This window comes from Macaca mulatta, chromosome 16 (genome assembly GCF_049350105.2).
Source record: "Macaca mulatta isolate MMU2019108-1 chromosome 16, T2T-MMU8v2.0, whole genome shotgun sequence".
NCBI classification, from domain to species: Eukaryota; Metazoa; Chordata; class Mammalia; order Primates; family Cercopithecidae; genus Macaca; species Macaca mulatta.
The window spans coordinates 76,433,772-76,448,404 of record NC_133421.1 but is presented as its reverse complement, the minus strand read 5'-3'; the positions used below and the strand labels follow the sequence as shown (position 1 = coordinate 76,448,404).

At 44.9% G+C, this 14,633-nt stretch overlaps 1 protein-coding gene across 4 annotated transcripts in view; it reads right to left on the bottom strand.

Annotated features, from left to right (window-relative positions):
* Window positions 1-14,633, bottom strand: part of PRKCA (protein kinase C alpha) — a 529,459-nt gene that overhangs the window by 124,036 nt on the left and 390,790 nt on the right. For all 4 annotated transcript variants that reach the window (XM_077969623.1, XM_077969624.1, XM_015120147.3 and 1 more), the window contains 3 exon segments: window positions 8,586-8,742; window positions 7,412-7,546; window positions 6,804-6,900 (listed from right to left, as the gene is read on the bottom strand). In XM_077969623.1, coding sequence (XP_077825749.1) covers window positions 6,804-6,900; window positions 7,412-7,546; window positions 8,586-8,742 — 389 coding nt within the window.

The window sequence follows — 14,633 nt, the reverse complement described above, 5'->3', positions numbered from 1 at the left end:
TACGTGATATATTATCCATCAGCTTTCTGATGGGACATCATTTTTCATTATATTCTGACAACAGAAATATCCCATCGCAGACGAAGCCCCAGGTGTGCTGGCTCTTAGCTGTCTTCGTTCTGCTACAAGTGTCTTTTTGGTTTTTTTTAATATTAGATGTTTTAACTTGCTCTGGAATAGAGCAATGGTGTATAGAGACAGCAATGGTGTGCAGCAAAAGTTACGGTTACAATAAGAAGAGGAAAAGGTCAAAGTGCTTTTAGCTTCTTATTTTGCTCTATTTTTAAAATGATGAACAAAATAACAAATGACAAAAACAATAAAAAGCCTGGACAATTGAGCAGAATTGAATGGTGTAGGCTCATTTAAGGAAAGCTGCTTGACTTTTTAATATTAGAATCTCCATTAACTGTTAACAGCACATGGAGTAGATAAGCAACCCCACAGGTAGAAATGAGTTCACTGAAAGTCCATTCCCAGCTAAAAGCCATCAAAATGCAAATTAAAAGTAGTCATTGTGATACTGGAGCAAAATGAGCAAATGTGTGTTTCGTTTTGTGAAACCTGAAGCATGGAGAAGGGAGATGTGGTCTCTTCATCATTTGTCCTGAAGTGCCCTCAGCCCCAGGTCCATGGCTGGGGTTATTTGCCCTTCTGGCTTGATTTCTCTTGAGGTTGCAGGATTGGGGAAGAAGGTCTTAGACAAAGTAAACAGCTCTAGGGAAGAGGGGCCAAGCTTAGGAGAAAGGCTCTGCACAGCAGGAAGGGGGGTTGAGGAAACAAAGGAATGTAACTCTGGGGATAGGAAGTGGCTGGATCCCAGGCAGGCCTAGAAACTGGTCCCAGAACTCCCTTCCCCTCCCTCTCAGCCCATTTTCTTGATTCTAGGACAACTCCAAGACTCTGAAGGTAGATGTAGCCCAAATAGGCTCACAGAAAGAAACAACTGATGGATAAACATGAAACAAAAATACCAAGCTTACTAATGAAATGCAAATGACAATAAGAACTTCTGGAACTGTTTTAAAAGAGGGAAAGATGTGGCTAGAAGATACCTTTTTTTTTTTTTTTTTTTTTTTTTTTTTAAAAACCATTGGAAATGTGAATGTAGCATGTAACTCCCTGGGTACAGCTCAAGATGTGAACGATTCAGATCCCAGATTTTGTAAAAGATCAGAGAGCAACATTACATCAGCAAAAGTACTGGACCTTCATGTGAATCCAATCAGTAGTCAATCAACTGTGACGTTTCTGTTGTTAACTTAACCACTTCTCTAATGAATTACTAGCTGCAACAACCATTATGATTACACTTGTATTGATTCTTGGTGTGATTCACATCAATTTTTTTTTTTTTTTTTGGGATGGAGTCTTGCTCTGTTGCCTAGGCTAGATTGCAGTGGCGCGATCTCAGCTCACTGCAGCCTCCACCTCCTGGGTTCAAGCAATTCTCTGCCTCACTCTTCCAAGTAGCTGGGATTACAGGTGCCCACCACTATGCCTGGCTAATTTTTTGTATTTTTAGTAGAGACGGGGTTTCACCATCTTGGCCAGGCTGGTCTTGAACTCCTGACCTCGTGATCCACCACCTTGGCCTCCCAAAGTGCGGGGATTACAGGCGTGAGCCCCCGCGCCCGGCCAAATCATCTTTCATATGTGCTCACTTTTCAGTTTGTAATCGAGACCCAGCATCAAACTATTGAATGGAGAAGGGTCAGTGCAAGCTGACTTCTCACTGTGGTGTTATATTCACTGCCCTGCCAACAGCTAATATCCGATCGTATCAGGATATTAGTTCTATTTATAACTAATAGAAAAACAGAACTAGTTATCCTGACCTGTTTTTTTCCATTTACAGTTAAGTACGCCAATGCACAGAGAGGTCACATAATAAATAAGTGACAAAACTAGGATTTGATTCTAGAGCCTATGGGCTGAACCAGAAGTTGGCAAACTCTGGCCCTTGGGCCAAGTCTGGTCTGCTAGCTGTTTTTGTAAGTAACTTGTTATCGGAATACACCAACACTCATTTGTTTATGTATTTGTGCTCTTTTGAGCTGCCACGGCAGAGTTGAGTGTTATACCAGACACTGCATGGCCCACAAAGCCTAAAATATTTATTCTCTGACTATGCACAGAAGAAGTTTGCTGAGCAGAGCTAACCCATCCTCTGCACTGCCTCTAATGCAAGGTGGACCTTTTCCCAACTCTGGCCGTGAGCCTGATCACAGGGAGCAGAGACCAAGGAGTGAGAGGAAAGAACAGGAATCTCATTTGTCCTCAATAGTGCCCGGAGATTCAGGGGAATCACTGGCCAGCACAGGGGATATAAGCTCCCTGCTTTGTTCCCAAAGATTTTTGTAGCAGGACTCACAGGTACAGAACGTAAGCTCCACAGAAAGCAGGAACTGTCTGCTTAGCCCACTGCTGGCACCTTACTTTAACCAATGGAAAAACGCATCATTTATGTTTGTGAATCAGGGACCATGCGTACTTTACTTGATGACAAACATGGAACAGATTAAAGGCCCACAGACACACTGTCCATGAATATCGCAATCAAGATTCTGGCTTGTTTTGTCTCGTAGGAGAATGAACGGCTCTAGCAGGATCTGTACTAGTGAGGAAGGTCATCTCCAGCCACCCTGGAATATTCCTTGGCTCCTAAGAGCTCCACTCACCACTCACTGATCAACCTGTTTGCCAAGATTTGAGAACCAACCATTTAAATTGCAAAAATGTTCCATCTAATTATCGAATGAATACTAACGCAGTGGCAGAGTTGTAAATGCTCATTTGGTTTCTCTTTCATCCAATGGAATGACTTTTGATTTCTGGAGAAGGATTCGAAAACTGCATGGAGGGAACCCTTTTTAGAAAACAGAGCTGGACATGGAAAGATAAGGACAGACTGGACACTGTGTGATGCCACTGAGTGATGCCTGTTCCCAGCAGGACGAACCCTCATGTGTGTTTCAACCAATACAGATTCATCATTGAACTTAACAAAAATATCTTACTCAGCTGAATCAAACTGTTACTGGAGGGTGGCAAAATATCTATGAAAGAGTGGGTAGGGAAGAAAAGACTAATGTGATGGAAAGCAAGTTAGAAAGGCAGTTATTTGGCGAGAAAGGGCCCAGAGAGGGGAGTCTGGAGACACTGAGAAGCACTCACGCTACAGACTGAGAAGGAGGAAACGGGGTGGGGGCTCAAAGAGGTGCTTCAAATTGGACCTGATGCCAACTGGCACCCTGTTTGCAAAGCCTGGCTGCCACCCAGAACTGCTCAAATGTGGATGCCAGCCTTTCTGCCCTGGTGCATCCCTTCCCAGTAACTTGGCACTGGGGAAGTCTTGCAACTCTCACATTTATAGACCTCAACAAAACACCATTATGTGATTGAACCCCTGCCTAAAATCAGATCTGAATATGCATTTTTAAAATGAAGCATGGCAGCTGTCATAAAATTCTCAGCATCTTTTTGATGCCATCCTCTAGTGGCTTTCTGCCCAGTCTCTCGCAGTTGTGTTTTTTTTGTAAATGCTCTAAGCAAATGAGCTAATGTAATTTGAGTAAAATCTAGGAACTATAAGCTGAAAGGTATTTAAAGCAAAGGCTAGAATGCAGTTCATGTAGATGCTCCAGGCATAGCCCTCAGTAGGCTGAAGAGCAGAGCCTCCACCCCATGCAACTCTGCTGACGCCACCTCTCCCGAGGATGCTGCACAGTCTCGGGCTGGCGCTCCTGCCAAGTCCACAGCCCTCTCAGGAGGAGGAATAGTGACCAGCAACACACCCGGGGCCTCTGACCAGCCTCCCAAGAGAAATGCTTCGCGTTTGCTCAGGGCCTCTGGCCTGTATTTTGTTTTTGTTTGTTTGGAACTCTGACCTTTATAAAAAGCTGAACTCACTGCCCAGAAAAACAGGAGGTTTACTCACCAGGAAGCCACGACAATGAAGCACAAAGAGTGGGTCAATATTTCTCCAGCAGCAAAGCTAAGTCTCAGACATTACTGTGAGGAACCCCATGGGGAACGCCCGTGCTGTTCCTCCCTCGAATGCATTCTTTCTGCGCCAGCAGCCCCTGACCCAGTGACTGTTCGTGATCAACACCACGGCATAACGTTCAGTAAGGAAGGTTCTTTCTGGCTCCTCAGGTTCCTCCCCTGCCTGAGACAGCTGAGGAATGCTGGCACTCAGTCCTGAAACTCTCTCTAGAAGGATCCATCCGTCACAGAGGTGGTGTGACATCAGGGATGGGGCTCAAGAAGGTGGTCCTCTCTAGTACCCCGGGTCTGCATCTTCAGCTGCAGGGTAGGGGTGGAAACAGATAATGAAGCAAGGGAAGAAATACAAATTGAAAAAGAGCTATGCCTGGCATAGTCATTTGAACCTGCCCCAAAACCCTGACTTTCATCTTTGTACTTGAATTCCTCTAAATATCATAAGGCCTCTTTGAAAAGAATCTCATTCTTTTCTATCGATAGACAAATAGTAGATACACAGATACACACACATATTTATATTTATACATATTCTAATATATACAACTATACAAATAATTTTTTAAAATTATTTTTTCTCTCCTCTATTTTTGAAGAGCAGAGACTGCCAGCTGGTTCTGACTGGTTGGATCCTACTGGTGTCTAAAGCAATAGATGCACATTTGACCTACACAGAGTTCTAAGATTTTGTTTGTTTTCTTGAGTCAGGGTCTCACTCTGTTGCCCAGGCTGGAGTACAGTGGTGTGATCTTGGCTCACTGCAACTTCTGCCTCCCGAGTTCGAGTGATTCTCGTGCCTCAGCCACCGAGTAGTTGGGATTACGGGCGCATGCCACCACACCCTGCTAGTGTTTGCATTTTTCGTAGAGGCTGGGTTTCGCCACGTTGCCCAGGCTGGTTTCAAACTTGTGAGCTTAAGCAACCTGCCTGCCTTGGCCTCCCAAAGTGCTGGGACTATAGGTGTGAGCTACCATATCTGGACAGTTCTAAAATTTTTTTTTTTTTTTTTTTTTTTTTTGAGACAGAGTCTTGCTCTGTTGCCCAGGCTGGAGTGCAGTGGCATGAACTCGGCTCACTGCAACTTCCGCCTCCCAGGTTTAAGCAATTCTCATGCCTCAGCCTCTGGAGTAGCTGGGAGTACAAGCGCGTGCCACCAAACCCAGCTAATTTTTGTATTTTTAGTAGAGATAGGGTTTCGACATGTTGGCCAGTCTTGAACTCCTGACCTCAAGTGATCTGCCTGCCTCAACCTCCCAAAGTACTGGGATTACAGGAGTGAGACACCGCACCTGGCCTGGTTCTAAGTTTTAACATTAGAACTCTGCCAACATTAAGATAAATCAGAATGTATCACATAAAAACCTGGATTTCTGTCTTCTCTTGAAGAAGGAAGATCTGGCAACACAGGCCTGGACTCGTGTGTGAGAAACATCAAGTCGGGCAGGGTAGCAGTAGCTGCCACCTGCAGACAGGGCTCAAGCTTACCAGCTTACCCCAGTCTCCACCACTCCCTACTGCCTCAATCCTGAGGCCTGCTATTCACTGCCATTTATCACCTGTGAATCATTTCACTCGTTCGTGCTCCCAAGGACATCTAACCAGAGCCCCTGCCATTTAGTATTTGCCACCAACATAGACTTTAACCAAACATCAGTTTAACAAAGTAATTTGAACAACTGCATGTTTTACATCCTTTGGGATTCATTCTCTCTGGATAAGACCTATATGTTTCTTTTGCAGGGTGCATGAAGGAGGTTTATTATCCTCCCAAGACCACTCTTCCCTACCCCCCAGATCTGTCTGTTTCTTAGAGAACAACAGAAGAAGGAAAACAGGAGCAATAGCATCCCTTTAGTGTCAACATTTCAGTAACAGTTCAGCACCTATACACATGTGTGCGTGTGCACGTGTATTGCTCTAGAGTGGGGAAATTCTGGGGAATTCTAATGAGTCTGAAGAAGAGAAAGATTCACAAAGGAATTAACCTGTTACACAGACTGAAAAGGCTACTCTACGAGTCCCTCGAACAGCCAAAATGAAGCGTGATGAGAGAAGCAGAAAAATATTAGAAGTTGTGACTTTAAAACATAAGGAAGGTGCTTAGAGAAAAGAACTGTTTACTAAAAGCGGAGATGTCTGGTAAAGGAAGAGGAGAAGGGAGAGAGAGGAGAAGAAAAAGAGAAGTAAGCAGCAGAGGAGGAGAAGAAAAAAGACCAGGGAATCCGGGACAGAGGCAAACACAAATGCCAAGAGGAAGAAGAGAGGGAGGTGGCCTTTGCTGAACACTTGGAATATAGATAAAAAAGGATCACACACAAAGGCATATTTGTTTAAGCTGGTCTTTCAGAACAAAATTAGGAACCTTGTACTTTCTGCAGGGGGAAAAAAAAAGTCTCAGATGATAGCCTGATTACACACAAATGAGCTCCCAAGGAAAGGCCAAAATGACTTCCTCCTTTTTAGAAGAGCACAAGTCCTCCCTTGTAAGAACAATCCTGCCCCTCAGAGGCTGCTTCTCTCCCCAGTGATGTGCAAATCGATCTCTTATGCAAAAATCAACCATGCTTTCATTTCTGGGATATTTCCAGTTTCCATTTTCTAAGTGATAAGAGTCATAAAAAGTCAACAGCTTGCCAAGGAAAGGGAGTGAACAACATTTATGTTTTTAAATAAAGAAAAAGATCATTAACATTTAGATTACTTTTTTGCCTTTCGAAAATGTGACCACACTATCTCGGCTGTTCCTGAAGTCAGGCTTTCTATAGGAAAGGTGTTTCCAGGCATTTTGTTATCCTCACCTCGAATTTCTGCCTGAGTTCCATGTTTCCTTCTTCGTCCCCTTCTGGAATGGGTACATTGTAGTACTCACCTTCTTCTTGGTTAAGCAACTTGTACCTTTCAAAGACAGGAGAAAGAGAGTTACCACCGCAAGTTTAGCAAGCCTTCTCCTGAACCTCTAGTCAAGCTGTTTTGTGAAACGCATCCTATGGAGAGGCTACAGGTAGAGAAGTAGACATTTGACTTTTTTAAATTTTTATATTTTTGAGACAGGGTAGCTCTGTTGCCCAGGCTGGAGGGCAGTGGTGAATCACGGCTCACGGCAGCCTCAACCTCCTGGGCTCAAGCGATCCTCAAGCCTCAGCCTCCTGAGTAGCTGGGACTACAGGTTATACCACCACGCCCGGCTAATTTTTGTATTTTTTGTAGAGATGGGGTTTCTCCATATTGCCCAGGCTGGTCTCAAACTTCAGGGCTCAAGCAATCCACCTGCCTTGGCCTCTTGAAGTGCTGGGATTATAGGCATGAGGCACCATGTCCGGTCTCAACTGACATTTTAGAGACTGAAACCTAACTGTCTAAATGGTCTGATGCTTTGAGACATATTCAACCTCAGCAGCTTCCATACCATCCACTGGCTGGCATCTTCATTAGTTCCGAAACCCCAAAGGAAAGGGATCCCATGAAGTCATTCCTTGTTGTTCGATCCCAGTCCCAGATTTCTACAGACAGTCGTCGGTCTTTGTCTGAAGGTTTCAGTTTGCTACAAGACACACACACATGCAAACACTAGGTTATTTTGATCATGGTTTCTTGGGAGATACCACCTGTACATGATTTGAGCCTGAGATACAGAAATAGTATATTTGATTCTCTTCCTGGTCCAGTAAAATACCAACCCCTTATGCTGGCAACCAAAGCGCTACAGGAGGAGTTAACAAACTATGACCCATGGGCCAAATCTAGCCCACCGTCTATTTTTATAAATAAAGTTTTATTAGAACCCAGCCATGGTTATTTGTTTACATATTGCCTATGGCTGCTTTGGCACTAGAAAGTTGTACAGGTGCAACAGAGGCTATATGACCCACAAGGCCTAAAATATATACTATCTGATCCTTTACAGAGCAGAGCTTGCTGGTCCCTCTAGAATAGATAGCTACCTTTCTGGTTGTCCACAGAAAAGCTGCTTCCTGTATACTGGTCTACAAAGGGGACCTCCTGCTTTTGCTCAGCTGCACTCAGTCTTCCTGACTTATTTATTCCCTCCTTCCTTCTTCCCCTTCTACCATCTCTACCTCTGAAATCCTAGCAACCCTCCCAGGCTGGCTTTAAGTGTCACCTTTCTTTTCCAGGAGGTCTTCTCTCTTTGAAGGCAAGAATGATCTTGCCGTTTCAGTGGCAATAACACTTCCTATATTACTCACTCATTCTGTGGTCTAAAAATTATTTAAATTCTTGTCTTATGCCCTCCCCTAACTCTCAAAAGAACCTAAGTCTATCGAGAGGTGGACACACCGGATACATTTTTACATCATCTTTAATACCTTACACAGAATTGTTTAACCAGGTTAGATAATGATAATAATTTGAGGCCGGAATTATGCAACTCTTGGTAAATCAAATTACTATCTATCAAACAGGTGCTAATAGCTACCTCCCTAATGGCAGCCTGAGGAGGTCTTAGGACTGAAGACACGTTTAAAGACGTTTATAATGAACCTACTTCATTACCTCAAACAATGAGGTGGGCAACTGCATGGTGTATAGGAACGAGATTTGATCAAGGAGAGACCACTTACAATGTAAAGGACTCATTCCACTGGGGATTTAGTGTGGAGCGGATGGTTTTGGTTTTTTGTTTGCTTTCATTCTTGGGATCAGGAATAAGTTTCAGCTTCACATAAGGATCTGAAAGCCCGTTTGGATCCATAGGGATTAGATTTTTTGCATCTCGTACTGTGAAGAGAGAAGGAAGAAAACATTACAAAAAGAGAATGGACCTATATTGCCCAGTGTCCTGTGCCAATACCAAGCTGAGTAAAAGAGAAGTCAGGATGGCATTTAAGGAGAGAGATGGTGGGAAGCCAAACGCCTCTAACGCTCGTCATGAGAAAAGCTACCCACTGCCACCACCGGCAGAGATAACAGGCATCGTGTGGGCCCTTGTGGGCGGGTCTTGGGACTCAGCACCAGCCTGGACTGGCAGCATCAGCAACACTCAGATATCTATTAGAAATGCAGAGATCCAGGTCCCACTCCAAACCTGCCGAAGCAGAATCCATTATTTAACAAGATTCCCAGGTGACCTCTGCAGCACCCCAGGAGTAATGGCGCACCCTCCCAACATGGAGGCAACCAGCCCGACCTGGTCCATGGTGCCGCACATGCACCTGACCTCCCAGAAGGTGTTATCCCTTTTTGTGGGTAAAGGCCAATGGCTTCCAACTCTGACTGTACATTGGAATCACAAGGGAGTTGGGGAATGGGGGAGTTAAAAATTCTAATCCCCAGAATTAAACTAGAATCTCCAAGGAATGTGGCTCAAATATTTGTTTTTAAAAGCTCCTTGGGTGATTCTACTGGGCAGCAGGGGCAAGCACCATTGCTGTATACAGCTGTAACTCAGAATTGCTGCCCGGTGCTGATCCATGGACCAGCGACATCTACATCACCTGGGAGCTCATTAGACATGTAGAACCTTGGGTCCCACCTCAGACTTAATAACTCAGAATCCTCACTTTAACAAGACCTCCAGGCACTTCCAATGCAATCCTAGCTTGAGAAACCTGATATGGGAATCAAAAATAATTAGAAGGAAACGCCATTTCGTCCACAGAAGAAAGCAGGCTCGGAGATTTAAGAGCTGGCAGAGGCTCACAACCGTGAGAAGCTGTCTAACGCCACTGCACATCAACGTAAAAGGTAATTATCTACTGCTATGATGAAGGGACAAAGGCCTGAGCCTCCTACCCCAAATGCCTTCCTCATTATCTTCCCATGGCATCTTTCCCAGTGAGGCTGAATTACCAGATATGCAACTGGTCAGACACCATCAACACACGTATAACTGGGACCAGGCTCCCTGGTCCAGTGGTTCCCACAGTGTGGTCCCTGGACCGGCGGCACTGGCATCATCTCCTGAATCAGAACTCTGGGGTGGGGTCCAGTGGTCTGTGTTTATCAAGCCTCCGGGTGATTCTGATGTCCATAAATGTTGCAGAACCACAGATCTAGGCAATTAGCATAGTTTATCGGCATAGTTTAATTATTAAGAATTACAAAAGAACTTTAGAAGAAGGCACTGGAGTTGTCAGTGGGCACGGTTAGATGGGGAGGGGGCGGGGGGAGAATCCTAAAGATGTTGGGTCTTTGGACACAAATGAGGGAGGTACAGCCCTAAGATCAGAAGTCAGACAGGCATTGCCTTTACTAGTCTGTGGACCTACTGTGTGCCGCCTCCTGCCAGCCAACAGCCTTACATCCTCCTTACCTGGCAGCCTTACACAGGTGGGCAACAGATGGGACTACATTCAAATACAGAGGGGGAGGGGGCTGGCTCAGGCCTGCTAGCCACAGAGAAGCTGAATATATGTTTCTCGTACCCCATTTGTGCCTTCCAAGTATTTCTTCTCCTAAGAAAATATCTAACCTCATTCATCTCGGGGAGCAGATAGCACATAAATGAAACACACAGGCATGGTCCCTGTGGCTCAGCAGGTGTACGTGCGAACTCTGCCTCCTTCACCATGTAACCCTGAGCACTGGGAAGCTTTGTCTCTGAGCCTATGTTTCTTCATCTAGAAAAATGAAGAGGGGCATAATTCCAGTAGTATAGAATTGTTGAGAGACTCGAGTAAAAGAATGCTTATAAAACACCTTACATGGTTAGGGGCTTGGAAAATGAAAAAAAAAAAAAAAAAATCCATGATGTGAGTGCTCACTACACCCCAGGCATGATGGACTCGTTTCCACTCTTATCATGCTGAAATCTACAGGGCTGAAGGCCCCCAGGGGACTTGGTCACTGGATAATTCATCAAGCTCATGTGAAAGGTTTTAATCCAATGCAGAAGGTCTAGCCCACTAAAACATCAACCCTGAGTATCACCAAAGATTGAGCACAAAAATGGAGCTCTCCCATGAGGAATGGAAAGAGGCCAGCGTGCTCTCTCTGATTAAACACCAGAATGAGAATCAGATGCTTTTTAAAAGGCAGAAAATGCCCTGGAATGTCTAACAATGGAGGCTGCAGAAGGTCACATCCTGGACAAGCCAAAGAAGACCTTTATCAAGGCCACCAAGAGGTCCTGCGTTGCCTCCTGCCAGTTGCAGAATTATTGCGGGTGCTGGCTTTTATATCTTCAATTTATATTCCTGACAGACAACACACACAAAAAATCATTTAAGTAGGATCTCTTCTGAATGGTGATGAGTTAAAATCTTGATGGGATTTAAAGCTGTGAGCTTCCTACTGAGATACTATCATTTAAGTTGCAAATAAAATAAGTTGAAAATAAAAAGAGTTATCAATTCCAAATGTCATTGAAGCAGATAGTGGGTCCAAATTTCAATTTCTTATCACAGCAGAGAACAGCCTGTATGATGTGTGACTCATGGCATGCCAGGACACCTGAATCAGGATTATGAGCAACTAACTTGGGGTCCCATCTCAGAGTGTAGGATCTGGGGCAAGGCTGCCTGCGTTTGCATTCTGGCTCTGCCACTCTGTGGCTGTGGACAAGCTATTTTATGTCCCTAAGTTTCCTCATCTGGAAAATTATATCTCCTTCAAGTCAGGATTATGTAGGCTCATACATGTAAAGTGCTTAGAGCAGTGATAGGCACACGGTGAGAGCATAATAGCAATGATCATAATTGCTCTTCATACAAGTTACTGGTGGAGAACAAAATTGACAAGCCTTAGATGCGCAGAAACTGCACTGACAGCTTACGGAGTGGCAAGCAAATGTCAGGGAAAACAGTACAGTGTGGCAATGTTCTAACAGGGTTGCAACTGTATGGTTTCAAGAACGTCAGTCTAAGAGACAATGCTAGGGGGCATTACTCATAGGAGTAGTTGTAAGGAAGCTGGAAGAGGGGAAGCTAGGAAAGAGAACATAAGAGGAAAATTGAAGTGGGGAAGCAGATGAGAATAAGGGCTAGAGACAGAAGAGAGAAACAAGGGAAAGACGCGATCGAGAAGTGGCGTCAAATCCCAACACTTTGGGAGGCTGAGGTGGGTGGATCACATGCTGTTGGGAGTTTGAGACCCGTCTGGCCAACATGGTGAAACCCCGTTTCTACTAAAAATACAAAAAGGAGCCGGGTGTGCTGGTGGGCACCTGTAATCCCAGATAGGAGATTGAGGCACGAGAATTGCTTGAACCCGGGAGGCGGAGGCTGCAGTGGGCCGAGATTGTGCCACTGCACTCCAGCCTGGGCGACACAGTGAGACTCTATCCCCCCACCTGCCAAAAAAAGATGTGGAGTCAGAGGGCAGCCCAGGCTAGGTGGGCAGATGTTCTCAACCTCAGCTATACCCTGGAAACACCTGGGATGTTTTAGTCAAACCCTGATCCCTGGGCCGCGCCCTCAGAGAGTCAGATCTACTTGGTCCGGGTTGAGGCCCAGGCATCAGGATGGTGAAGCTCCCCAGAGAAGCCTCAGGTGCAGCCAGCACTCTTCACTGCACTCAGCACTCGCCCTCCGAGTGTGCTCCCTGGCCTAACACACCGACATCATTTGAAGACTTCGACTATTATTCACATTTTTCTTTCAATTGGCTCCCTTTTTAATAGCCACCATTTAAAAAGGAAATGTATCACTACAGGAAACAGAAAACCAAGATTGTTTGCCATAAATGGAAGGTAACCAGAAAAGTAAACACAACGAAAATCGATGTTACTCATTTCTAGCTGGATCCAGTTGCCTGAGATCTTCAGTCTCTTAGCTACAAAGGGGAAATTAACAAGTGCTAGAGTTTTAAGGATATTCCAGCCCCAGAAATCTTTGCTGCTTCAACTGAGATGGACAGAAAATTGGGAATAACTAACTCATCATGTAATTTAAGGTTTTTTTAACATCCGTATAGTACCTTCAGAAATCACCTTAAGTGCAACCAGAAGTCACACCCATCAGTGGCCCCATCCCACACTTGGGAAGCACAGTTGGAGGGAATGCCAATTCCGTGGTTATTAAGGAAGTGGAATATTCCACAGCCTAACAGCAGTACTGGGTCCAAGAAGAACAGACCCGGCACCTGTCCCACGGCTCATTTCTTGTCTTTCACTTTCTGCAAGAACCAACTTGTTTCGACCCACAGAATCAAGATAAGGAAACACACACACAAAAATCACACTACTTTGATACATACAATATTGAAAATGAGATTTTTTTTTTTTTAGAGATCTATCATGCCAACTCAAGTTCCAAAAGATAGGTCTCTAAACCCAACAGTATAGAAACAACACACTTCCCTTGCTCATTCAGCTGCAGAAGCACTGACTGCTTCCCGAGGTCTACCCAAATGGCAGGGAACGCGGGAAGAATGGTTTTCTATCACAGCTCATTAGCAGTTCTGCAGCCTTTATGAGGAGGAGACACCTGCTGAGGAAATACATCTGTGCCACGGTACTGGCCATTTCAGAATAGAAAGTCTGTTCTGTAATTCCAGAACTTTAATAGAAATATAGAATACTAATTATATTCCCATATTTTTGGCTTCAGATGGCTGCTCTGAAATTATCAGCTGTCAAGCCTGGCACTGTGAAAAAAACAGCCTGGGTTAGAAGGTTATATAATTTCCTGATCATGGAACCTATCATTTCTGGATAAAGCTCATTCAAATGAGATGATGAAGACTGAGAACCACCTACCCAGTGATCCCTGATGCAGGTGGCTCGGCAGCCCAGGACATGAGAGTTGCAGAGTTTTAAGTCAATGTTGAGGAATGGGGTGGGGATACAGGCAGACGGGCTGTCTCATCAGCTCAGAGGACTGGGCCGCCCTAGCCGGACTGGAGAATCGAAGCCACAGGGGCACCACAGTACATGGCACAGTGCAGGCTAGGCGATGAAGCCGGTGATTTTGCCAAGAGCCTGCTTGATGAAAAGTGGAGATGTGGACCCAGGCAGGAAGCCAGGCAGGAGTGACTCCCATGCTTTCTCTGGGAGAAGCAAGGTGCGCCCACAAAGGCTTCCAGGCACCTGAGTGAGGGATGCACATCCGATGACGCACCGGGGAAAGCCAGGCTGTGTCTGCTTGAATGGGTGCTCCGGGTGGTGGGTGACTTCTCAGGGGCAGCATCACTTAGGGTCAAGAGTGTGGGTACCTAGGGTCAAATCTCTGCCTGCCACTTGTTAGCTGGATGGCTTTGGATAAATTACCCAACTTTGCAGTTTGTTCATCTGTAAGACAGGGACAATAACAGTGCCCATCCCACAGGGCTGTTGGGAAACTAAGTGAATTGATAGACGCAAAGAATTTAGAAGAGAACCCAGGACAAAGGAAGTGTTATGTATTTGCTATTATTACTAATGGTAGTGTTAAAGAAGCATTTGCTATCTTTATCATCATTGCCATCACCACCTCTACCCCCACCATCATTCAGTTCTCTCTGACCCCAGAAGCAGGGCTGTTTCCTCAGGGTAACAGACCACATTAGGCTACAGTGAAACAGTCAGCAACGAGGTGTTCCAAAATAATTTGCAATTAAAAAAAAAATAACTCATTGCAATCCTTGATCCATTCAGAGAACGATCCAGATGTTTTCCTTCTGTTTTTTGAGATGGAGTCTCACTCTGCTGCCCAGGCTGGAAAGCAGTGGTGCGATCTTGACTCACTGCAACC